The sequence below is a fragment of the Bactrocera neohumeralis genome, chromosome 2 (genome assembly GCF_024586455.1).
Source record: "Bactrocera neohumeralis isolate Rockhampton chromosome 2, APGP_CSIRO_Bneo_wtdbg2-racon-allhic-juicebox.fasta_v2, whole genome shotgun sequence".
In the NCBI taxonomy this organism is placed as follows: Eukaryota; Metazoa; Arthropoda; class Insecta; order Diptera; family Tephritidae; genus Bactrocera; species Bactrocera neohumeralis.
Genome location: NC_065919.1, coordinates 51,177,192 through 51,201,590, shown reverse-complemented (window position 1 = coordinate 51,201,590; position 24,399 = coordinate 51,177,192). Strand labels below are relative to the sequence as shown.

The 24,399-nt window shown below is 38.5% G+C and overlaps 1 protein-coding gene across 7 annotated transcripts in view; it reads right to left on the bottom strand.

The window, feature by feature from the left end:
- LOC126767623 (probable serine/threonine-protein kinase yakA) overlaps window positions 1-24,399 on the bottom strand; it is a 256,576-nt gene that overhangs the window by 42,024 nt on the left and 190,153 nt on the right. For 3 of the 7 annotated variants that reach the window (XM_050485078.1, XM_050485084.1, XM_050485079.1), the window contains exons 1-3: window positions 18,065-18,444; window positions 12,736-15,241; window positions 2,665-3,958 (exon numbers count right to left, since the gene is read on the bottom strand). In XM_050485078.1, the coding sequence (XP_050341035.1) occupies window positions 2,665-3,958; window positions 12,736-15,241; window positions 18,065-18,096 (3,832 nt within the window). In that variant the 5' untranslated portion in view covers window positions 18,097-18,444. Of the gene's footprint in view, window positions 1-2,664; window positions 3,959-12,735; window positions 15,242-18,064; window positions 18,591-24,399 lie in introns of those variants that run through there. The other 4 variants (XM_050485083.1, XM_050485081.1, XM_050485085.1 and 1 more) reach the window with 3 other exon arrangements.

Sequence of the window (24,399 nt, the reverse complement as noted above, 5' to 3'; positions counted from 1 at the left end):
AAATCACATTTTCAAGCAATGCGCGAGAGAAATTTATTAAAATGAGCAAAATGGAAAAGAAAGAAGAAGACAAAAGCCATTATAATAAGGATGCTGAGGCATTGCGCTGGCAGCAGGGCAAAGTTATGAGTCACGGTAGAATATGGCATTGCAACAGTGAAATGTTTTGAAAGTCAGTCAGTCAGATGCGTCGGAAGAGGCGAGTGAGGAGAGCAGCTAGCGGGTAACGAGTGTATGGCAAAGTAGAGCAATGGCACAACGCTGCATTCTAACGGTATTCAAGTGACAGCTGTGCTAGTTAAGCATTTACCGTTATACATAGAATACACAATTTTTTATATTTTGTCTGTGTGTGTGTGTGTATAAATACATATGTATAAATAGAGGTAGCGGTAACTAAGCAGTTAAGCCAAGCAGCCGTCAAAGGGTTATCACAGATCTATTGTGGCAGCGAACGCAGTCGTAAGAAGATAATAAATAAGTATAAATAATATGCAAATGCTACAGCTACGATAAACAAATAAATAAACAAACAAATAACAAAGGCTTACGCAAGAATTTAATGTAGCAGAGTTTTTCCTCGTCTAAGGTATTAGTAACTACAATGCAAAGAATGAGATAAATAAAAACAGATTTACAAAACGGTGAAGAAGAAGAAGAATAGTATAGCGGAGGCAAGCAAATGAAATTGTAGGCAAAAAGAGAAAGGAAAAAGATGAATTGCAAAGTAAAGAGGGATATGAAGAGGCATATAACAGGCAAGAGTTTGTGTGTCATAAGAGAGGCTTAAGTACATAAAACACATACAATAATAGAGCTCGTATATTATATAATAGATAATTTGACATATGTTTGTATAAATAGTGAGTAATGCACGCGAATATCGTGAATTTCAAGAATGCAAAATAAGAACATAAAAAATTAGGCAACAACAATGACATGCGCAGGGGTTCCATTATGGTTTTCACACGGATCGAAATGTTTATCTTTTGATTTTATTAATATTTCTAAAGTGTTGATGTAACCTTTGGTACAATTAACGTTTTTTGTAGACCTTATAAATGCCAATTAGACTTAAATGGCTACAAAACTATGTATATTAAAACTGAAAGTTTCTTAACGGTGTACTCTATTTTGCTGCGCTATGCGAAGAAAAAGTTCGAATATAGATTTCGATGATAACAAAAAATGTAACAAAAACTAGTGTGAGAGTAGTTCGCGATTAGTCACAAAGAGCATAGCATAGCCACCCAAAAATTGCAACTGGTCCGAGAGTAGTCAGTGACTAGTTGCAAAGGAACACATAGCCGTGACTCTTTCTATGTGTTTAGTCACAAAGAACATAGCATAGCGCGCAAAAATGCGATTGGTCCGAGAGTAGTCAGTGACTAGTCGCAAAGGAATACATACCCGTGACACTTATTATGTATTTATTTGGAGCAAATTACTGTGCTTTTGTTCAAACATGTTCGATGAAGAGGACCGAAAGTCTACCAAAGCAGACTGGCTGTTTTCAAGCTTCTAAAGGCTAGACACATTTACTGCCCTAACCAGTAAGAAATCACACTAGTTCTTTTATATATTAAATCAACATATTTTACACTAATTAATCTCAAGTTTATGTGGGCTTATCGATTACCAGCTTTCCCTTTAAAGGCAAGTATTGGTGACAAATTCTTATTCCTATTGTAACCTAATGAGAATAATTCAAGTGCATTTCCTTCGGAGCTTACTCACCGAGGTTCTCTCAAAGCCACTTAAAATATAAAACAAATTTCAAACAAGAACGTGATTTTGTTCGTTCAATTTGTATGACAGATTTATGCTATAAAGGACTGATATCTTTGGGGTGCGATATATGAGCTTTTTCGAGAGTAAAGCACATATGCCAAATTTCAGAACGATATCTCACAAGCTGTCAGACTAGTTCGCCTGTATATAGGCAGACATACAGACGGAGAGGCAGACGAACATGGCTAAATTGACGCAGCTCGTCACGCGTTAATATTACAACTTAACTTTTCGAGGATAATTTTATCTCGTACATAACAGAATATGCTCTGAAGACAATAATACCCTTATTTGAGTACTGGATGATTTCTAATTTTTTATAAACTTTATGTAAGATGAGTTGACCCTTAGGAGAGAACTTGATATTCGGAGTGCGTTTAAAGATATATTATAGACTCATTCCTATATAACGTCAGCGTCAAATGTCCTTATTGATTCAGTGACAGATCTTAAACAAATAAGCTCTTTTTTTAGATTTTGTTTTGTCTAATGATCGAAATATATACTACCTCAGAAAATTCATAAAATTTTGTTAGGTTTCTGCTACTTTCCCTCATTCATACCGTTTTCAATTCTAAATCTACAAGATCAGATAACACATTCAAAAATGGGCTCAGAATAACCTCAAACAAAAAAAAAATCATTGGGTTTTAACTAATAAAAGTTTTTGATAATGCTTCTAGACTAAAGAAAGCGCTAAAATATTGTGAGAGACATCTTCATCATCTCTTTTACTTCTCTTATTTTCTTGTTGCGAAAACCATAATAGAAACCCTATCCGTAGGCGCATTGTTGAGCAATAAAAAGGCAGCGACAGTTAGAAGCAAGTTAAGCCATAAAACATATGCTTGTATATAAGAAGATGCCACATACCTTCATCGTCCGACGAGTAACTATTGTAACCGGCTGGTCCGAGGTTCGCATGCGCATCCGAACGACTGCGCTGTATACCGCCTACGCCGCCGACCAGACTGCCACCAGCGGCCATCGTTGTGATGCCACCACTACCCGCGCCAACAGTGCCAGCCACAACACTACCACCAACCGCATTGCCGCCGCTGCTATTGCCACCGCTCGTATTGGTGGCGGCATAATGCGCGCCGCTCGCCACCGTCGTCGAGGCGAGCAGTATGTTCGGATTGCTACCAAGCTTGGACATGGCCGACATATTGCTGCCACCTTGTTGCATGCCCTTGCGCGTCAACGGTGACTGCAACATGCGCTGCTTCCACTCCAGCAAACGTTTCATCGACTCTTCACGCTTGCGTTCGCCATCCTGTGCCGATGGCTGATGTTGATGCTGCTGATGTTGTTGTTGTTGTGATTGTGAAGATGATTGTGATTGTGACTGTGATGACTGCAATGACGACTGTTGCTGCTGTTGCTGTTGTTGTTGCTGTTGTTGTGGCGGTGAAGTGGTAGTCGCGCTGTTGTAGTCATCATCGAAACCGCCGCTGCGCTTGGGCAGGCGTGCGCTTGCCGAGCGTAGGAATTGTTCGCTCTGCTGAATAATCTGCTGCGTCGACATGGTTGGCGTATAGACAGGCTTTTGCGGCGGCGGTGGTTGCTGCTGCTTCTGTTGTGACTGTGACTGTGGCGAGAGCAGTGCCTGCGTTTGCGGATGCATCGATTGCGAGCGCAAATGCGCCAAGCTGCTCGTGTTCATGGCGGTCGTTGTATTGCTGCGGCTCATGCGCGGCATGCTAGCGGCGCCTTGGCCGTCGTGCAATTGCTCGCCGCGCTTGTAGGCGCGTTCGTAGGGATTCTCATAGCCGATGGTATGCATACCGCTACCCACTGGGCTAAGGAAATCGCTGGTGGTGCGATAGCCACCTGCCTGCTGTGGCTGTGCATTTGTGGCGCCTTTTGGATGTTGCAAGTAAAGCGCGCTTTTGCGCATCTTCTCCGCGTAGCTAGCCTCCGAGTAGTAGAAGCTGTCCGGTGTGCGATTGATGTCTAACGACGATTTGGGACGTGGTGCGCGCACTGCATCTGGTTTGATGGCGTTCGATAGGTTGCTGGTGCCGGCGGCGGCTGCAGCTGCTGCCGCTGATTCGGCGCGCGCTTCGTACTCCAAAAAGTCCGCCGAATGTGGGCGCACGATCGCGGCGGGTTGGCGTGAGCGTAAATTGCTGTTGCTAGCGGTTAGCTGTTGTTGTTGTGCAGCCTGTGGAAGGAAGAAAAAATTTATTTATTATATTTTTTCAAATTATTATTATAATTAAAATTAATTAAAGTTTTTTTCGTTAAGATTTTGAATCTGAGATAAAGATCCATATTTTCAGGGGCTTTCAGGAGTACTCGATACAATATTTCTGTACTCAAATCAAGTTACTTTCAGAACTATCGCTAGAAAATTAAACTTCATGAAGTGTCCGGCTGTCCATTTCTCCAAAAAGCTCATTTTTACAAACGAACATGACCTCAATGAGTCTTTTTGCTATGGCAACATTCATCTTTTACTCTCTTGCTGTTAATTGGACGATTTCATGCAAAACCCTATGATTATATTTCGCATATAATCTCTGTTACACCGCAGCCAAGACCGCTTTCATCCCTTATCGCACATGCCACCGAAAGCGACCAGTCACAAATTCTTAATTACGCCCGTATTTACAATATGCCATATTTATTATTTCTTTCGTTCTTTTCAATTCGTTGTCAACAATCTCGGCAGCGACCGTGGAGCATAACAATGACGGCGGACACGCAACGGCGCAATTTGCGACGCCCGTCAGTCTTGTTGTTTGCCGTCCTTTGCTGACCCATAAAACTTTGGAGTAATGCATGCGCGGTTGATGTTAACAAAGGTCCACCAGCCAAGCGCTGGTACATATTTCAGCGATACTAAATACTTTCGATTAAAAAGGTTTCTTTTTGTAATCTATGTGTGTTTGTGTGTAAAGTATGATGCAAACATATTCTATAGTTATATAGTAAATATAACCTCGATAATTGGGCAATAAATTTGAGAGAATACAAAAAAAAACTCTTGAGTCGTTCACTAAGTAATTTCATTTGATGAAAACAGTTGATGTTATTGAACTTTTTCGCGGCCAACTTGATCAAGACATATACTTATTATTTACAAGGAATTATTTAGAATGATCGAGAGCAGCTTTCACTTTTAGATATTGTTTCTGTGATTCCACGACCTAACATTTAGAATCCATTTAAGATCTTTTTAGTCATTTCTACAATTTTTTAGGCAAAAAAAAGTGTTCCACAATCAAACAGTAACTTACCAAGGAGAAGATATAACCAAAGAAGGTATAGTCAAATCATAATATTGGTCCATCCTAGCCTTCTGTTTGCCTGTATACATTTAAATAAAATCCATTTAAGATCTTTTTAGTCATTTCTACAATTTTTTACTACCCCTGAAGAAAATAGTTCGAGCTGCAGATCTAAATAGAGAAGGCACATTCTTCTAAGAGTGTACAGCTGCTGGCGCACGCCGATGATATTGATATCCAGACTGGATAAGGAAGCGAAGCAAATGGGTCTGGTAGTGAACGAGGGCAAGATGATATATCTCCTGACATCAAACAAACAGTCGTCGCACTCGGGACTTGCCTACCACGTCACTGTTGACAGTCACAACTTCGAAGTCGTTGATATTTTCGTCCATCTTGGAACCAGTATTAATACCAACAACAACGTTAGCCTCGAAATCCAACGCAGAATAACTCTTACCAACAGGTGTTACTTCAGACTGAGTGGGCAATTGAGAAATAAAGTCATCTCTCAACGAAAAAATACCAAATTCTACAAGTCACACATCATCCCCGTCCTGCTATATGGTGCAGAGACATAGAAGTTGACAACGTCTAATGAGTCGGCGTTACGAGTTTTCGAGAGAAAGGTTCTGCGGAAAATGTATGGTGCTTTGCGCATTGACAACGGCAAATACCGAATTCGATGGAACGATGAGCTGTACGATATACATATGTACATATACGGCGACATTGACATAGTTCAGTGAATGTCGTTCGAATGGATGAAAAAACTGCAGCTGTGAAAGTATTCGACGCAGTACCCGTCGCAGGAAGCAAAGAAGGAGGAAAACCTCCACTCCGTTGGAAAGACTAGGTGGAGAAGTGCCTAGATACACTTGGAATCTCCAATAGGCGCCAAACAGCGAAAAAGAAGAGCAACTGACGCACTTTTGTAAACTTGGCACTGTTGTAAAGCGTAATCGTGTCTCGGTTCAACAGATTTGAGTGAAAAGAATTATAATAATTTTCGCTTCAAAAAGGGGCATATTATATACTGAGAAAGACGCCCCAGGCCAGTAGCTTTCCAGCACATTTTCGGGATATTGCAACAATGGTGTAATAATAAAGTTACGATATTTCTTTGCGAACCACATAAATATACATATACCCCATATATAAGTTACACAAAGTGGGGTTAGTTACACCATTTATAACTCAAGAACAACTTGGCCGATTTTGAAGATCTGTGATCCTTGATTCCGGTACAGAGGAATTTAAAATTCGGAAAAATAATCTTTAAAAAAAATCGAGATATCTAAATACATAGAAAATGCTCGCATCGAAATAGAAACAAGCACGCAATGTAACTATTTTGGCGATGAGAGAAAGTATGGCAATTTTTCCGCTAATTACGTCAATCCCACCTTTTTTGAGTTAAAATGGAATAAATTTTCCATTAATTTTCTATGCGAAAATACGAGGAATTAACATATCACTTGAGAGTTTGACGTTGGAGGAATACGAATCTCGAAAAAATAATAAAGAGGAACCCACCCTCGAACTCGGCTCATAAAGGGAACCCTTCGTGAGGTTTTTCGTAAATAAATATCTTTAAAAATTATTACTTAAATGCAATGTGCTAACTACTATACTCAGTACAACATGCTGCATGGGTATACGATTAACGCAACGCACTGGTGTAAACTTTAAAATTTGTCGTCTGCAAATGCAAATATAATTAGTCACATGCAATTAATTATTTATAAAAACTCTAGAACAAAATTGCACGACCAAAATTGTATGTATTTAGACTATTAAGGCCAACTTTCATTGGAAAGTAATTGCCATGAACTAAAAAGATATAGTGGCTCTCAAACACAAACATATACATATATGCTTCATTGTGTATGTGTGCAGATAAATTATAAAGCACTTAGCTGCAACGTATGTATGTACGCAGTGTGGGTAGCGCAATTGCGTGCTTGCGTTAAAGTAAACTCCTTGTATCGCTTTTGATGTGGCATTAGCGGCAAGCCATTTTCCTACCGATTTGCAAAAGTTACAAAAATAACAGCAAACAAGCCGCACCGTACGCAAATCGAGGTTATAGCAGTCGGTTACGCCCACCTACCTAAAAATGCATAATGAAACGAAAGTTGTAATATTTGCCACAACTTTGTGCACTAAAATCATGCTTTCAACTGGCAAACACATAGTAAGTACTTAGGCGCATGACTAAGTGAGCTTACACCTGGAAGTCTATATATATTCACCGTTTTAAACGCACTCACCCAGGTTGGCAGTAGGGAATAACACTCACTCAAATAAGTTTCCAACTTTGCCAAGAGTCAAGATTTTGCAACAAATTGCAGAAGAACGGAAAATTACGGTTGGTACAATGAGAAGAAAAGAGTACTTAAAATTTGTATGCTAAAACTGATTAATAGAAAAAAGGTATTAAATATATTTAAACAGCGTGATAGCCTTGAGCATTGCAAAATATTTTTAAGGCAATATTAGGTAGGCGATTGCGGTTAAGGCGGGCTTAAATATGAACTATTATGTATTTTTACAAGTACGCCCGAATGTAGGCAATATTATTATTTTTATGATTTTTAATGCAATCATAGCAGCATGTAAACTTTTATATAGTACTGCTCGGATGATAATGTGCTATCGTTGCAAATTAGAATGAAAGAAAAAAGAAAGATGAACGCAAACTTTTCCTTTTGCCCAAAGGTAGGCAACAATTAATAGGGATATTTACACACATAAAAACAACAGCGTAAAATGTTGCATATTTTTAGGGTGGAATTGTAGTATTGTTTCAATTTAAAATAAAGGTTAATAGGACAACATAATGAATATTAAAAAATGCGCCCAAACATTAAAATTCTTAGCATTTTCACATTTTAGATTTCATTATTCAAATTTTTGTCTACTCTTAGCGTGAAATAAAACGAATAAATGTATATAAAACGAAGGCTAGTAAAGCGGTTAAAGCACAAAAATTCAAAAATTATTTTAACAAGTAAGAAAGTCCAAGTAAGTACGGGCGTAACCGAACATTTTATGCGCTCGCAACTCAAGGATCAAAGCCGGAACAAACTCTTTACGAATTTCAATAATACATCAGACAGATTGACCGATATTTTCGGTAAAAAGTTCACAATAGCAAACGTCGTCCATATATTCGATATCTGGTTGTTTGAATAGTTTCAGCCCGACGTCGGCAATTTTTGGTCATAAGGTAGCACATCCCAAAGGCACTATTCGTTCAATGTTATATATTAATTGCTTTTGCATTTGTATGCTGAAAAGTGAAAGAATCAGATGAAATTTAAAATTATGTTGAATGGGAAATAACCGTTATTTTGTTATTTTAAGCCGATATTCGCCCTGCAATGAAGGAACCTCAAAATAATACTATGTATCAAATTTTATTGAAATCGGTCGTGCAGATCCCGAGATGTGGAGTTTTCCTAAATGTGGGCGAAGTTACGACCATCGTTGAGTTCAATTTTCGATGACTCGGTCGAGCATTTCGACTGGTAACTGGCGAAAGACACGCGAGAGGTTTTGCTCCAAGACCTGATTTAAAGCAAAATTGTCCGCATGAAAGTTACATATCCCAACAGAAAAAAGTCTAACGGTGTGAATGTGGGCCAATCGACAGGCCGAAAACGTGAAATTATCAGTTCACAGATGTGTTTTCTTAATAAATCCATTGATTTAGGCGATGTGCAGGAAGTAGGATCTTCATGGAAATATTCAAGAGACCATAGAGCGCAGTGATGTCGCTTAAGAAGGTCAAGCGGCTTCAGTTCTTGCACAAGCTGCATTTTGTACGCTTTCAATTAAAGATCTCGACGAAAAATGCGCAAAGTCGTTCCATACATCAGTCCGAGTTGCTGCAAGCGGCAACGAATCGACTCTCCACGATCATCGTATATACCCTCAGCTCCGGCTACTATATTCCCTTCATTGCGTGCTGGTCGTGGCCTGTTCGGTCGAATATTATTCAATAATGACTGCTGGTACTCAAGTTGGGTGATGTGTTGTGAAGTACTATTCAGTAGGTCAGTAGGCCGATTACGTTGATCAGAAGTTGAGCGAAGTGCTCGAAACACATTATTTTTAGAATGTGAATTTTCGTAATAAAAATTATCGATTTGTAAAAGTTGTTCAGGCCTAAGTCCTCTCATGATGGAATTACAAACAATACGGAACAAAAACAACGTGACAGCTTGACACGACTCACGCATGATCTGCTTAGAAACGACTATTGAAAAAAGTACGTCTACTTGGATCACCCGTTATATGTTGTCCATTCATACTTAGTTGCACAAATATAAGAAAACATTACCGCAGCACCGCAAATAGTGCTGTACAGAGTTGATTTGGTTGCAAGCAACGCTCGACTTTCATTTATGCAACATATGACCCAACTGCAACCAAATAGAAAGCAACCTCACCTAGCTGAGGGGGAGAGAAATATTTAAACAAGTGCCGGTACATAGGTAAGTAGGTGAGCGCGTGCTTTTAACGTTGCAAGCACAACAACTTCTTATTGGTGGCCTGCCACCGCGCGGCACGTCACTGCTACGCCACATTAAAGTCAGAATGCCTGCAGGATATGGGTTGGGCCACTTCTCATGCCACAGAACGAACACATATACATACATACACGTGCAGTCAGCAGCAAAGCGCGAAGAAAGACGTGGAAAAACTAGAACATCTACGAGTGGCACGTATACGTATTTTGACTGATGTGGCGTTTTTGATTGCAACTTTGTAACATTCACAATATTTCACACTCACCCTGCCTCACCCTCATGTGCTCTTGCTTGCTTCCGTGCACTCGCCATGCACCCAAGCACCTGTGCTATCGTAACATACATTCCATGCTTTATTTGGACATGCACCGTCCGCCCATAACTGTACATGTTGCAGCTGGTATGGCAAGAAAAGTTTTTGCCCCAATACTCCGCTCACTCTCTGCCAGCAGTTGGCCGGCTTTGGCGGCTACCACAGTTTTCTGACCCGTAAATACCAAATTAGACGCATGATTAGGCTACGCCCTCAGGCGGTGCAAGCTGTTCAAATAACCAACTCATAGCCCTCTTACTGCTTGCCGCTCTTGGTTTTTGAGCACACAGTTGCCGAATATATTCGTTTTCTTTTTGCGAAAAGGTCACCGCACAACAGACTTTGGTTGCAGCTCGGCTGCAGTGCGGCCAGTTGGTGCAGTGGATTAGAATGCATGAATATCAGCGTGTGTTTGTTGTGCTTTTGTTCCCATCGTAGGAGGAAGTATGTACGTTTATATGCATCTCGGATTAGTTCCATCCTTCGCTGCATTGATGCTGCACCATTAGTCGAACTGAATCTGCATGTGCATCTATTTGCCACATACTGACGCATACACATCCATGAAAAAGCCTCTTTACATACACCAGAAGTTGAGGCTGTTCGGATTATTGTTGCTCGGACTATGTATAACGGCCAGTTTGTGGCGCATTTATGTTGCTTCTTTAATCCAAATAAAGTCGAAATTAAATTTTTTGCAGTTAAAAGGATGCTAGCGTCAAACTAAACCGAAAAGTGTATGGGTGCAAATGGGTTTAATGAAGCTTTTTAGCTACTAAATCCACAAACATTTTTGTTACAGTTCATTAAAGAGGTGAACTAGGATAATCTTATAAGAATACCTTGTCGGATTTATAAAATAATGTAACTCGTAGAAAGAGTACCAACTTGCAACAACCTTCAATGAAGTATGAACAACAGCATAGCAAAGCGCGTAAATAAATAGTTGATTCGTAATGTGGCGCCGTTAAAAAACTGCCAAGATCCGTTTAAACTAACTGCGATCTTTGAAAAATAGTATTTTAATAATAAATAGTGAGTTTTTAAGTATAGCAGTTTGTCAGCATTGAGATCCAGATCTGAAGGCAAATGATATAATTTCATCCAAAGTCTTAAATTTGGTATATATGAATTAGCAGCACATTATATAATTTTCCAAAAAATAATTACAACTTGGCGAATTATTAAACTGGAATTTAAAATCGTTTCAATACATAACCCAGTCTTGGTTTACCTAATATGTTAGTTTATACTAGAGACCTTGCGGTCCCTGGTAATGACAAATGGAGGTTCAGTTTAATTCGAGCTGAAGTATTCGTCAAACAAGACGTCAACGCTTTTAGCGAGCTTTAAGGTGGACATCACAGCAAATACCTCAATTAGTCCCTTGAACTTCGAAGTCGCTAGATATCTAAGACGAGAGCTCTAGATAATATGGGACAGAAGTACGGAAGGTATTTCAACGCCTCCCTCTTACCCACTTTCCTGCATCGGTATCGTCGTTCCTTATGCCCACCAGTCTCGCGTGTGATGCCAGTCCGTTATGACTTATTATTAGGCTAGCAAACGTCCTAAAGTCCTTTCGAGACTGTATGAGTAAATAGTAAGCGTGCTTGCTTCGAAGCTCTTGCACAGGATCTTGGCGTTCCTACATGTCCTTAAGGCATTCCATCTCGCCTGGATCCGTTTGTCAGCCCTTTCGGAAATTTTATTGCTTATCGCTTTTGGAAACTTCCGTATTTCCTGTGCCTGGCTCGTGGATAGAAGGATCGTATTTCCTGTACTGGTTCGTGAACAGACGGATCGTATGTTTGACAATCTCATTAGCTATTTCGTATTTTGTGGTATTCCTTAGGGGACTGGAACGCTTTATATACGTAGCCGCTTTCCGGCAGCCACGGGCAATTTCGGCTTCATTGATTCCGGAATACCAATTGACGACCATGTCGATCAAAAAATGGAAATTGTCGAATCCGTTCGTCATATAAACGCTATTTCAATTGCACGAAAAACCATTTAGTATCATTTAAATAAGGCTGGTTATAAATAGATATCCGATGTATGGACGAGTTAATACAAAAAATGTCTTGTGCGGAAGCTACTATTGATGACAATCAGATGATGGTTAGGAAGGTTTCCCTATGAATTTGGTGGGATCGACAGAGCATCATCCAATAAGAGCTGTTTCCAAATGGGCAAGATAGGTCATATATGCCCGGTCATACAGGGTTTTACACATTCACCTAATAGACCGGACTTTGGCACCAAGTGAATGCCGTCTGTTCCTGTTTTCAGCGATTGATTTTGTTGGTAAGAAATTCGCCTCAAGAAAAGCTTGTGAAGAACGACTGTTCCAATTTTTTGCCAATAAAATCGAGGATTTTACGAGTGTAGCATATGAAATAACTTTTAAAATATGGAATAAACTGGGCTTGGGCATCGTTCAGTATTGGTTTTATTCAAGAATGTCTGAGCTCTAAGAGATCCATTCATCTTAATAAAGGAAAATCGTCAAGCTCATAAAAACACGTCTAACCTTTTTGACTGCCGCAGACAAAGTAAACAACGAATACAGCGGAAGATTTATCTCACCACAGGGACATGTATATCAGCATAAAAAAATGTTGACAATCGAGAGTCCGAAATATGAGAAATTTAAAATTCCCGTTGCTATCGGCCCTGTTGCATGATATCTACAATTTTATCGATGATAACCAGGTTATTTAAAAGTGACTTCGGAACGATCTATTGTATGTAGCTCTACTTTATAACAAAAAATAGTGGGACAGTCACAAACTAAACTACTCAGGTTTCAATTATACGTAGGAATACTTAAGAAATCTGTGTTCCCACTTACCTCCATGTGATTGGGTGTATAACGCATCGGCATAGCCGGCACATGTTTGCTGCCATCGTAACTGGGTGGGCTCAGTGGGCGGCGATAACTGGCCGCCTCCTGTAGCAGAGCCTCCTGCGCTGATGTTGGCATACCGGCTTGAGTTAAATTGTAAATATCTTCGTAATCCGAGAATATGCGATTTTTCGAGCGGCCATATGCGTCCGGTGTACGACGTTCCGCGTTCGGGTAGAGCGCCAAATGTGGTGGATAACGTTGTTGTATCAGCTTTTGCATGTACAGATCGCGTTCGCCGTAAATCTCTTCACCACCCCGCTGTTGTTGTTGTTGTTGTAGACGTAACATCTGCTCCTCGAGTTCCATGTAATTGGAGTGTGTGGCTGGCGGTGGCGGCGATTTGGGGTAATCTTCCGCCGACAAAGCCATTTGCTGCTGCAATTGTGCCTCCAATTGGTCTACAGAGAATTGTTGTTGTGCCTGCTGCAGCCGCAGTGCAGACGACACATTACCGGTGCGTGTATCGTAAATGGCATGATGTTGTTGTGGTTGCTGGCCGCCACGTTGATGGTAGTGCTGTTGCTGTTGTTGTTGCATTTGTTGCAATGTCGGTGACATAAGACCGCTATGACGACCTGCCTGCTGTTGTTGCTGCTGTTGTTGGTGATGTGGTTTGCGTTCGTTGTCAATCGAATGTTCGGGACTGGGAGATGAATAGCCGCCATCATTGATCCGCCGGGGTTTGGGTGGCGCGTTCGCGTACAAAGGCTGCGCACCACCACCACCACCACCAACGCCACCGCTGTTGCTACTCGACGCCGAATTCACATTGGCGTTCTCTGAGGCCGGCGTTACCTGCCCCTGATTGAGGCTCATCTTGCTCTGCTGCGACTGTAGCGTGTGTATGCCAGAGTCGGAGTTCTCGCCGCTGTGATTTAGCGAAGACGAACCGCTCGGCTGATCGGATTCACCACTATTGGGCGCCTGCATATTTGTGGCGGCGGTGAGCGCGCGCACCCACTGCATCATTGATTCGCCCGTCTCGGCGGCTAACCAATAAGTGCGCATGTTCTGATGTTCACACTTGAAGGCGTACTTGCGATAGATTTTGTCCTCCGGCAGGCAGGCGGATACTTTGTACGATGGCAAGAGTATGGAGCCGAGCAGTTTCTCCTCCTCGGGTCCCTTGTAATAGTAGAGGCAATATTCGGCCAACACGAACCAACGTTTGCGCCACACTTTCAAGCCGTCCGAACCCTGCTTGTACAGCCAACCGGAGAGCGTTACCGGCGACGTGGGTGGACGCTTGGTGATGGGCGATTTGAGCGCCTGCATCGAACCGATGCTCTTCTTGCGGTCTAATGGCGCGTGTGAAGGGCTCTTGCTCGACGAATCCTCCGAGCTGGGTGTGGTCTTTTGTACCACAGCGCTGCCTTTAACCGCCGATATCTGTGTCTGACAGGCCTGATTTACTACATGTCCGGGATGGTTTTGTTGTATGTAAACTGGACTCTGCTCACTGCCCGGTGTCGGTTGTTCCGATTTCAAGCGCTGCTGTTGCTGTTGCTGTTGGTGATGTGCGTGCTGCTGCTGCTGCTGCTGTTGCAACTGTTGCTGATGCTGCAACTGCAATTGTAATTGATGTTGCTGCTGGTGTTGTGCGTAAATTTGCTGCTGATCTTGTGTGTGATAATGTTGCTGCTGTTGCTGTGCCTGCTTCTGATTGACCTTCAATGGCCCAACACCGCCCGCTGGCTGATATTGACTATTCAGATTCAAAGTGGAGGGTGGCGCACGGCCATGCACTGCCGCTGCTGCATTCTGCTGCAGCTGTTGTTGTTGTTGCTGTTGCTGCTGTTGTTGCAAAGTCATCGTCGACATGATGCTCGACGACTGACTCATATGAAAGTGTCCTTGCGGCACCGGCGGATTCATGGCCTGCCGCATGGCGAATGTGCGTTGCTGCTGCTGCACCGCCTCACTCTGCGTCTGCAATTGTGCCTGCAGCTTGGCTTGTTGCAGCTGTTGGTACTGTTGTTGCAGCGCTGTGGCAGGATTATGCGCCGAGGTGGCCTGCAGGCGTCCAGCCGCTGTCAAATAGGTACGTTCCGTCGGTGACTGATAGAGCTGCTCGCCACCACTGTTGTAGGACGACTGATGATACGGCGAGCTGTGTGAGCTGCTCGAGGTGTTGCCACCACTGCCGGCCATATGCTTGAGCAGCATTTTATTTGGTTGCGGTTGCATGTCGATGGGTGTGAGCGGGCCACCGCTCGAGGAGGTGGCGGTGGGGCTTTGCTGATAGCCGCTGCCGCCGATGCTGTGATAGGCGCTCATTGCGGCCTGCTGTTGTTGCTGCTGAAAGACGGGTGAATGTGTGGCGGCACGATAGTCGACGAGGTTCGTTTGATAGGCGAGTGGCAATTTCTTCTGCGCGTTTGCTTGCTGCAGTTGTTGCAGCTTTTTCGCATCCATGGTGGCGCCGTTGAAGAGCGGTGGGGCGTCCAACCTGCGAAAGCAAGAGAAAATAACAGAAATAGGGGAATATTAGTGATGCAAGCAAGCAATATGGTATGTAATAATTGCTGCTAACTGCAGGCGTTTTAAAATTGTATGTGAAGGGTAGCTAAAAGGGGTAACTTATCGCAATGTCGCTCTTTGACGTCAGCGTTGTTTGCGCGCGTCACTTGGAAACTCGTTTCATTTGCATTTTAATGATGCATTCAATTATTACAGTTTCATTGCGTTTCTGATTCTCCTGCGCGTTACAGCTGCTGCAAGGTTATCAGTTATTTACAAAGGGTTGCAGTTGCAAAAATCATTTTTATTTACTTTTCTGCTTGGAGTGCATGCCGTTGCTTGTATTAACTTAATTACTTTTAATTGATGCTTTAAACCCAACCCCCCGTGGCTCGCCATAAAAAGCGAAAGCAAATATCAACCCAATAAACAATTTTAAATTTTTAATGTATTTAGGAAAGCTACGGCAGAGTTGCTTTTGCACGTATAAAGTTATAAAATTTTCCAAATCTTTATTTTATAACTTTTACTGCAAACTAAAGCTAGATATCCTCTACTTTTTTTTCTGTGGCTATGAAAATTTGCAGTATCAATATGCTTATTCATGAGTTCCACGGCTTCATAAATTCGAGTTTTTACTGTTGTACTAGTACTAAGCCAAATAAAAAGAAGAGAATCCACTGGTACAAAATTAAAGAAAAAATTATAATAGATAAAATTAGCTCAGTCTCCGAAGGCCAAGGATTAGGCTGCTGATTGTAAATACCATTGGTTTACGAACGTAGATGCAGTATCAATAGACTGCTTTCCCTTGAAGTTTAGAAAAAACAAATATTAATCTTAGATATATTATTGATAACTCTTGTGCTTTCTGATATTCATGAACCTTCAAGGACCATTCCAGTCGACTAAATCAAAAAAAAGTGTATGAAAATGGCAATAGATCCTTGATAGACATAGAAAAATCTCTAAATGAATTTACGTTATGAAAAAGCTTGTCATAGAATCCATCAGGTTTTCGAACACATATTAAAACTCTCTATTTGTAGGATAATAGCCAAAAACCAATTATCCAATAAAAGGATAGAAGTTCAGGCAAATATCAAGCAGTATATTACAATGAAACAGAAAGGTTATTAACCGGTTATCCACTGTCGGGTCCGAGTAAGAGCAATGAACACAATAATGAAATTAATCAGCACTTCTCAAAACTATTTTCATTTTGTTGTTTGACGCTACACAGAAATAGGTTTCTCTTTAAAAAATGGCGATTTTAAATCCTTCGAAAGCGCCTTCCATATTGGATATATGTGACCTGGTCTACGGAAAGGGGGCTTAGGTGTCAAAAAAAAGGAGAACAATTAATGAGATAACGAGAAACTGACGATTATTTTTAACAGCTTTTCCCAGAAAACTATTTTTCGCACGTTAGCTCCCTTTTCGTGGACCAAGTCACATATGGTAGTTCCTTTCCATACCTTGTGCGATTGGAGACCTTTAAAAGGGTTATAATCGATAATCGAGCAAAAAGCGGCCTACTTTGAATAACTCTTTCTCTAACTTCGTTATAAAAATAATGAAATATTTTTTTCAATATTTTTTATTACAAAAATTTTGTGAAATTTTCAAAAAAAAAAAAATATTCAAAATTCGATCATTACCACTTAATTTTCGGCAGTAACAACAAAAAAAGATACCTCCGTGTTCAGAGCGGTACTTACAAGGTCAGCTGACATAAGAAAAAATCCGTGAATTAATTAAGAACATAAAGTAGGTATTGAACGAAGGAAAAACACACAAAAGGCAAATTGTTTTCTTTTTTTACAAAAAACTTGATATTTTGGTGCAAATTTGTTGCAAAAAAAAATCGAATTTTCGTGCAAATTGATATTGAATTGAAAAAATCTGTAGTACAATACCTTGTAAATTATAACTTGAAGACCTGTGTACAATTTCATTAAGATCGGTTGAATAGTACGCGAGAAATCTTGAGAGCAGAATTTGAAAAGACAATTTTGAAAAAAAAAATGCGCAAAAGTGAAGTTGTGCCAAGGCAAAGTATAGTTGAACTCGAGCATGTATAACTTGTGGATTTTCTTCGCACCAGAATCGGGGGATTTTTTTATTTACCGCACTACTCAGATGAAAATGAACTTTATCGGAGAAGACGATTTTCTTAAAAAAAAATGGATATTATTTTTAAGTTTTTCCAAGACAAAATCAGTAAATTCACGACGTTTACGGTGGTCCATTGGCTTCAGTTCTTGAATGAAAGCAATTTTATAAGAATGCAAGCACCAAATCCTTTCTCAAAATGCGCCAGGTTGTAATAAAAAAATTTACTTGAAACCCAATTAAATGCTTATATGTAAATCAGCACGTAACACACTAACAGCATTTACCAAACCTGATCTGATCTCTTCCTTTCAATGAATAACGCTTTTAGCGGGAGCTGTATAAAATACTTTGTCGCACAGTGTAATTAGTTTTATTTTTCAATAGCTGCCACTAATGACCCTCATGCGACCGACTCTCACAAACTACAGCAAGCATGAAATTAAATTAAGTGCCCTCAGGTGCATAACTGCATATCAGCACACACACTCATGCGCATAGAGAGATATTGTTGCAAGCATGTGTGTGTGTTTGTGAGAGTAAGCGCTGTGCAACATAAAAAATGCCATTTATGAAAATTAATATTATTTCAGCACTTTGTCGGCGGCACTCAATTCATTTGCGAAAATATTTTAAACTATAATTTTTATTTCAACCAGCTCATGCAGGGCACCGCCTCATCGCCTTCTCTACTTACCAGTCCCATAATTGGTAGATGCAGCCGAACATTTTGCGTGGTTTTTATGCCGGTGGCCGCGCACAACGCTAATGAGATTACTGTGCGTTTGATGTTTTCATAAATTTTAATTCATTTAATTATCATTTTTTGCGATCTGCTGCACACACACGCGCACACCACATTTCAATCGCGTAGCATTTATTATAAATATTTACAGATTTTTACTTTTCAGAGGCGTAATTCGATTTGGCGCACATTTTGCACTGCCTTTGATTGACACACATGTGAAATTTGCAGTTTCCTTTTTTTGTAATTTCGTTTAATCTATTTTACATACTTTAATTTTGTTTTAATTACTTTTAATTTTTTTTTATTTTTAGTTATATTATTATTTTTTTTTTAATTTTTTTTATTAATTTTTTTTTTAATTTCTTTTAATAATTTTTATTTTTTTCCGCACTAACAGCGCAATATGTTTGATGATATGTTTAGTAGACGCTGGCTAGTTATTCTGTTGTTATTTTTGTGACTTTTCTATTAAATGCTGCAGACAATTATTACGTTGAAAATTAAGTAATTAGCGCAAATTAAAAAAAAATGAAAATGTATATATACATATATTTAAAAAAATTGTAAAAAGTTATATAAAGCGCTATCAGCGATCACGCGTATGAGTATTTGTATGCTTTCTCACTTATGTATATACATACATATATGCACTTATATATGTATATATTCTTCTTATTATTTATAAGCCCCAAAAGTGCTCTTACATACGTACCTATACAGCACATATTAGTCTGGGTGTGAGCATGTCAAGACCATTTTGCTTCAGATAAAATTGTTGTAGGATATTCACGTCCCGTTTGCCTCCCCAACTCAAGTGAAATATATGTATAATTGCAATTGTATGTACATATGTAGGTATGTAAAGAAATAACCTTTAGAAAATCTAGCAGAAAACCTAGCAGAAAACCTGTTCAACTATACTCCAACTAGTCAGAAAATTATTAGACTCATATCAATTTAGAGCGGTTAGTTAACTTTCTTCCTATATCCTTCACAAAAACAAAAGATTCCTTACAAAAACTTGATTTTGAACGGCAAGTATGTATATATACGTATATATATAGTATATATGCTATAGTGGTCTGATCTGAACAATTTCTTCAGGGATTGTGGCGTTGGCCTCAAAAATAATCTTTGCCAAATTTCGTACAGATATCTCACAAAAAACAGAAGTTTTCTATACAAAAACTGGGTTTTTATACTCTCGCAACAAAATTGCTAAGGAGAGTATTATAGTTTTGTTCACAAAACGGTTGTTTGTATGTCCTAAAACTAAAAGAGTCATATATAGGGTTATATATACCATAGTGATCAGAGTGACGAGTAGAGTTGAAATCCGGATGTCTGTCTGTCCGTCCGTCCGCCCGTGCAAGCTGTAACTTGAGTAAAAATTAAGATATCATGATGAAACTTGGTACACGTATTTCTTGGCTCCATAAGAAGGTTAAGTTCGAAGTAGGGGAAAATCGGCCAACTGCCACGCCCACAAAATGGCGGAAACCGAAAACCTATAAAGTGTCATAACTAAGCCATAAATAAAGATATTAAAGTGAAATTTTTGAAATTTGGCACAAAGGATCGCATTAGAGAGGGGCATATTTGGACGTAATTTCTTTGGAAAAGTGGGCGTGGCCCCGCCCCCTACTATGTTTTTTTATATATATCTCGGAAACTACTACAGCTATGTCAACCAAACTCTATAGAGTCGTTTCCTTTAGGTATTTCCATATACAGTTCAAAAATGGAAGAAATCGGATAATAACCATGCCCACCTCCATACAAAGGTTATGTTGAAAATCACTAAAAGTGCGTTAACCGACTAACAAAAAACGTCAAAAACACTTAATTTTACGAAAGAAGTGGCAGAGGGAAGCTGCACCCAGGCTTTTTTTAAAAATTGAAAATGGGCGTGGCGTCGCCCACTTATGGACCAAAAAGCATGTCTCAGGAACTACTCCACCGATTTCAATGAAATTTGGTACATAATATTTTCTTAGCACCCTGATGACATGTACGAAATATGGGTGAAATCGGTTAACAACCACGCCTTCTTCCATTATAACGCTATTTTGAATTCCATCTGATGCCTTCTCTGTATAATATATACATTAGGAAATGAAAATACAATTCAATACTCAAAGTACGCAAATTGATCTAATCTAATTAATTTTACAGCAAAATAAAAAAATATGTAAATTATTATCACTTTTTCATGTGAGAGTGACACCCGAAATTAGCCCTTCCTAACTTGTTATCATTGAGTTTGTATGACAGCTTTGTGCTATAGTGGTTCGATATCGCTGGTTCCGTCAAATGAGCAGCTTCCTACGGAGAAAAGAACATGTACAGAATTTCAGATCAGTATCCCAAAAACTGGGGGACTAATTCGCGAGCACCTACAGCCATAGCAAAATCCACTCAGCTTCTCCTGCCAGTCATTAATACATATATTATGTGTATATATTGTAAATGATCTTCAAAGCTGCACTCTGTGTGTTATAAACCTCGTGGCATACTTAACATACCTTTTTCAGTGTTTAAAATTATATAAAATTTTAAAGTAAAATTATTTTCGAGTATATAAAAAACAAACTACTAAGTAATAATTTTGTTTTGAACTAGTATGTGACGGCTTTATTTCTGACCGAAAATTGACTATTGGCAATTCGTTCTATAAACAGCCAGTTGACTTTTAGCGGATGCGATTCGTGGTAGAAACTAGTTTTAAAGCAATTGATAACTGTTTAATAACCAATTGATAACTAGTTTTAAAGCAATTTATAACTGTTTAATAACCAATTGATAACTAGTTTTAAAGCAATTTATAACTGTTTAATAACCAATTTATAACTAGTTCGTAAGCAATTTATAACTAGTTGTGAAGTAGTTTGTAACGAGTTGTAAAATAATATTTGCTAGAATATTCACACATAGTGCTGACGTCAATACTGCTCTTTCCTCTGCCGCTTTTTGTTGTGCAACGAACTGACCTACATAATAACTCGATTTGTTTTTGCAAAGTTTTCATTTTGCCTTTTTTCAAAAATGCACGCATTTATGCATAAATAGTGTTTATTAGCAAGCATATTTCAAATTTATAATTCAGAAATATAACGAATTAATTTCATAAATAAATTTCAAGGATTTTTTTATTTCTATTTTGCACGAGAATTATGCTAATTTGGAATAGGCTTGCGCTGATTATATAAAAATATGTATGTATGTATTGAAAACCAAAATTATAAAAACTTAATTTATTTTATTTAATATTTATTTGATTCACCAAAAAAAAAATATAGAGGAATGCGGTTAATGGTATTAAAATTTGTAAAATTTCTCCAACTCTTTCTCTCTTCTGCGAAACGAAATTTCCATATTAATACTTTTTTGCTGTATTAAGTTATAAATAAACATAGCCATATGTAGAATTTGTAATTTTTGTTTTTTTTTTACCTTGTTCGGTAGACGAGCTGAGTGGATCAAATTCAGAGAAATAATCCTAATGCTCTCACTAATTATTGCCGTATAATATAATTATATACAGCGGCAAAAATGTTTTTGTGACATTGGATGTGGCTTTTGATGCTCGAGATTTGCATAAAAAATATTCAGTTGCAAATTAAAGAGCGCTAGCGGACTTATTCTACCCTCAATCGAGCATGTACATTTAGTTTGGAGATGTTCATCTCCGTCATCGTAGGGCTTTTTAACACTATTCTGATTTTTCGACGGATTTTTCAACATTCTTCGCTTTGTGGCAAGATTGGAAAATATAGAACATAACCTATCCTGTTTACGAACCCCGTTTAGTGATTGCTTCTTGTCAAATTACTCAAAAATCTAAGACATCTGAAGCAAAGTCTCAATTTGTTTTTTTCGTAGGAGAAAATAAGGAAAAATTAGGAAATATTTACGCACTGAATTTATTTACTTCTTCTAAATGTTTGATTTGAGAACAAAGCGCGCATTATTAAAAGAAGAAGCCACTGGCAATGTCGGCTGATCTTATGAGACTTTCGAATTTGAATTTTTCAGTCTTTATAGAGAGATATGCAAAGCAGTATTATTTATTTCCTCTTAAATATAAATATCAACGTTTTAGACTTCATAACTTCGAAAATATTAAAAAATTTACATTATAACTAAATTGTTGCCTACATTTAGGATCATTACCAAACTGTCATATCAAAGTCACACACCTATTTCGACATTAGGGTTCAATAGTAGCGTTGCAATCCTTGTTTATTTATCTATCTAATCTAATTCGACATGCTCTAAATGTCTCTTCTTACCCACATAATTTATTTATTTCTTCTAAATGAACTAGAATTTTTTATTTCGTAATTCACAAAATATATCTAAGTTTTCCCGCACCAATCTGAATATTATTAAATAGAACCTGCTGTTAATTTCTGTTGATCTTAAGAGACTTTCGGTTTATAAATAACAATGGCGATACTATATTATTTAAGTTTAAAGTCATTTTAGTTTCCAAAATATTAAAAAGACATGCCGCTATTCAAATGATATTCGAATTTGAATATTTGAGTCTTCAAAGAGATATATGTAAGATTGTACCATTTCTTTCCTCTTTAATATATATGTCTAAGTTTTAGAACTTCATAATTTCCAAAATATGGAAAATTTAGTATTATAACTAACTTGTTGCCTACATTTAGGATCACTATCAAACTGACTTATCAAAGTCACACACCTATGTAACTCGACATGCTTCGAATGACTGTTCTATATTAATATAACTTTTAGACATAGTCAAAAAAACTCATAGTCATCACAGTCATAGTAGAAAAAAATAATTTTAAATTTTTAAATTCACTTTCAAAAATATATCAGATACTCGTACATCCATTATGCATGCTTCTTTAAAAAATGTCATTAATATTTCTTTTTCATATTAACAGTTTTTTAGGTGGAAAATTAAGACTACCGAAAAATCAATTTGACGGTGAAACGTAACGAACAATCAGGCTAGCTGCTGCCAAAACAGCTAATCCATATTCTTTTGTCCGCAACATTAAATTAAATGCGTCCATTGCTTTATTTACATAATGAATTAGCCAAATTGCATAACTGCCTAACTGCGGCTAATTATAAATTATATTCACAAATTCCGTTGTAATAATTTATTAAAATACCACTAACACATACGAAAATTGCATATACTTTAATTTGAATTGTTTGTCGTGAAATTACAAAATCGCAATCAAAATTTATCAATGAGCGCATAGAAAAGTCGAAGCCAAACAAAGCGCTGACACAAATTAGGCTAATACAAAGCACAATTTTCGGACACACACACATGTGTATATATACAAAGGAACGTTGCAATGCAAATTTCATTAATAATAAATGACATAATTGCCTTATTAATTTATTATTATTGACAATTGTCTATTTACGCCTTGTAAAACAACAAAATGACAATGGATTACATTTGCTACCAATAATATTTTCCAAATTAATTAGAGATACTCGTATGTCTAACGGTTTAATGCAAGAAAACGCCGAGTTCGCCACGTCAACGCCATCAAATGGCAAATTGCACTTTTCAGCTTGATTTGTGGCGGCGCCTGCCATGCCAATGCTGGGTAACAAAAACAAGCGTGTTGTTGTTGTAAGTGTAGCGAAGTTCGCGGCTGGTTTCTTGCACATTTCCGTTGAAAAGAGTGGAGGTGCAGTATATTTTTTGGTGTGTGCTGGTTGCGCTCTTGCCAATTGGCAACTATTGCAATGCCGTGGCGCCTCAAAGTATACTTCAGTAATTTTAAGGCAACATTTTAAAAAGCGCCAGAGTGGTTTGAAGACTGGCATTGCAGACATATAAAAGTCAAATACATATATATACATACATATGTATATAATATAATGTGTAGAATATATGTAATGTGTAGAATAAAGCAATAACTGGACATAGACTAATGTGTTAAAAGGCGCCCAAATAAAGACTGGAGACAATTTGTTTTCGTCGCACGCGCGTTCGTTGAAAGCGCGAACAAACAATTTTTTAGCTTGCTTTATATGTTTTCTATTGTTGTTGTTTTATAAAGTTTTGTTGTCCTGCCGGCAGTCGTCATTCGTGTTAGCGTGACATAACTGCTGCTATTTACTGTTAGTATTTGAAGTGATGCTTCTGCTTCGTCTTGCAGCCAAATAGTTTTCTTTCAGTTTATCGCCCTAAATTTTGTTCATTTTCATTTGTTGGTTTTTCTCATTTTTCAGGGCTATTTTCTCTACAGTTTATTGCGCCAATGCATTTTCTAATG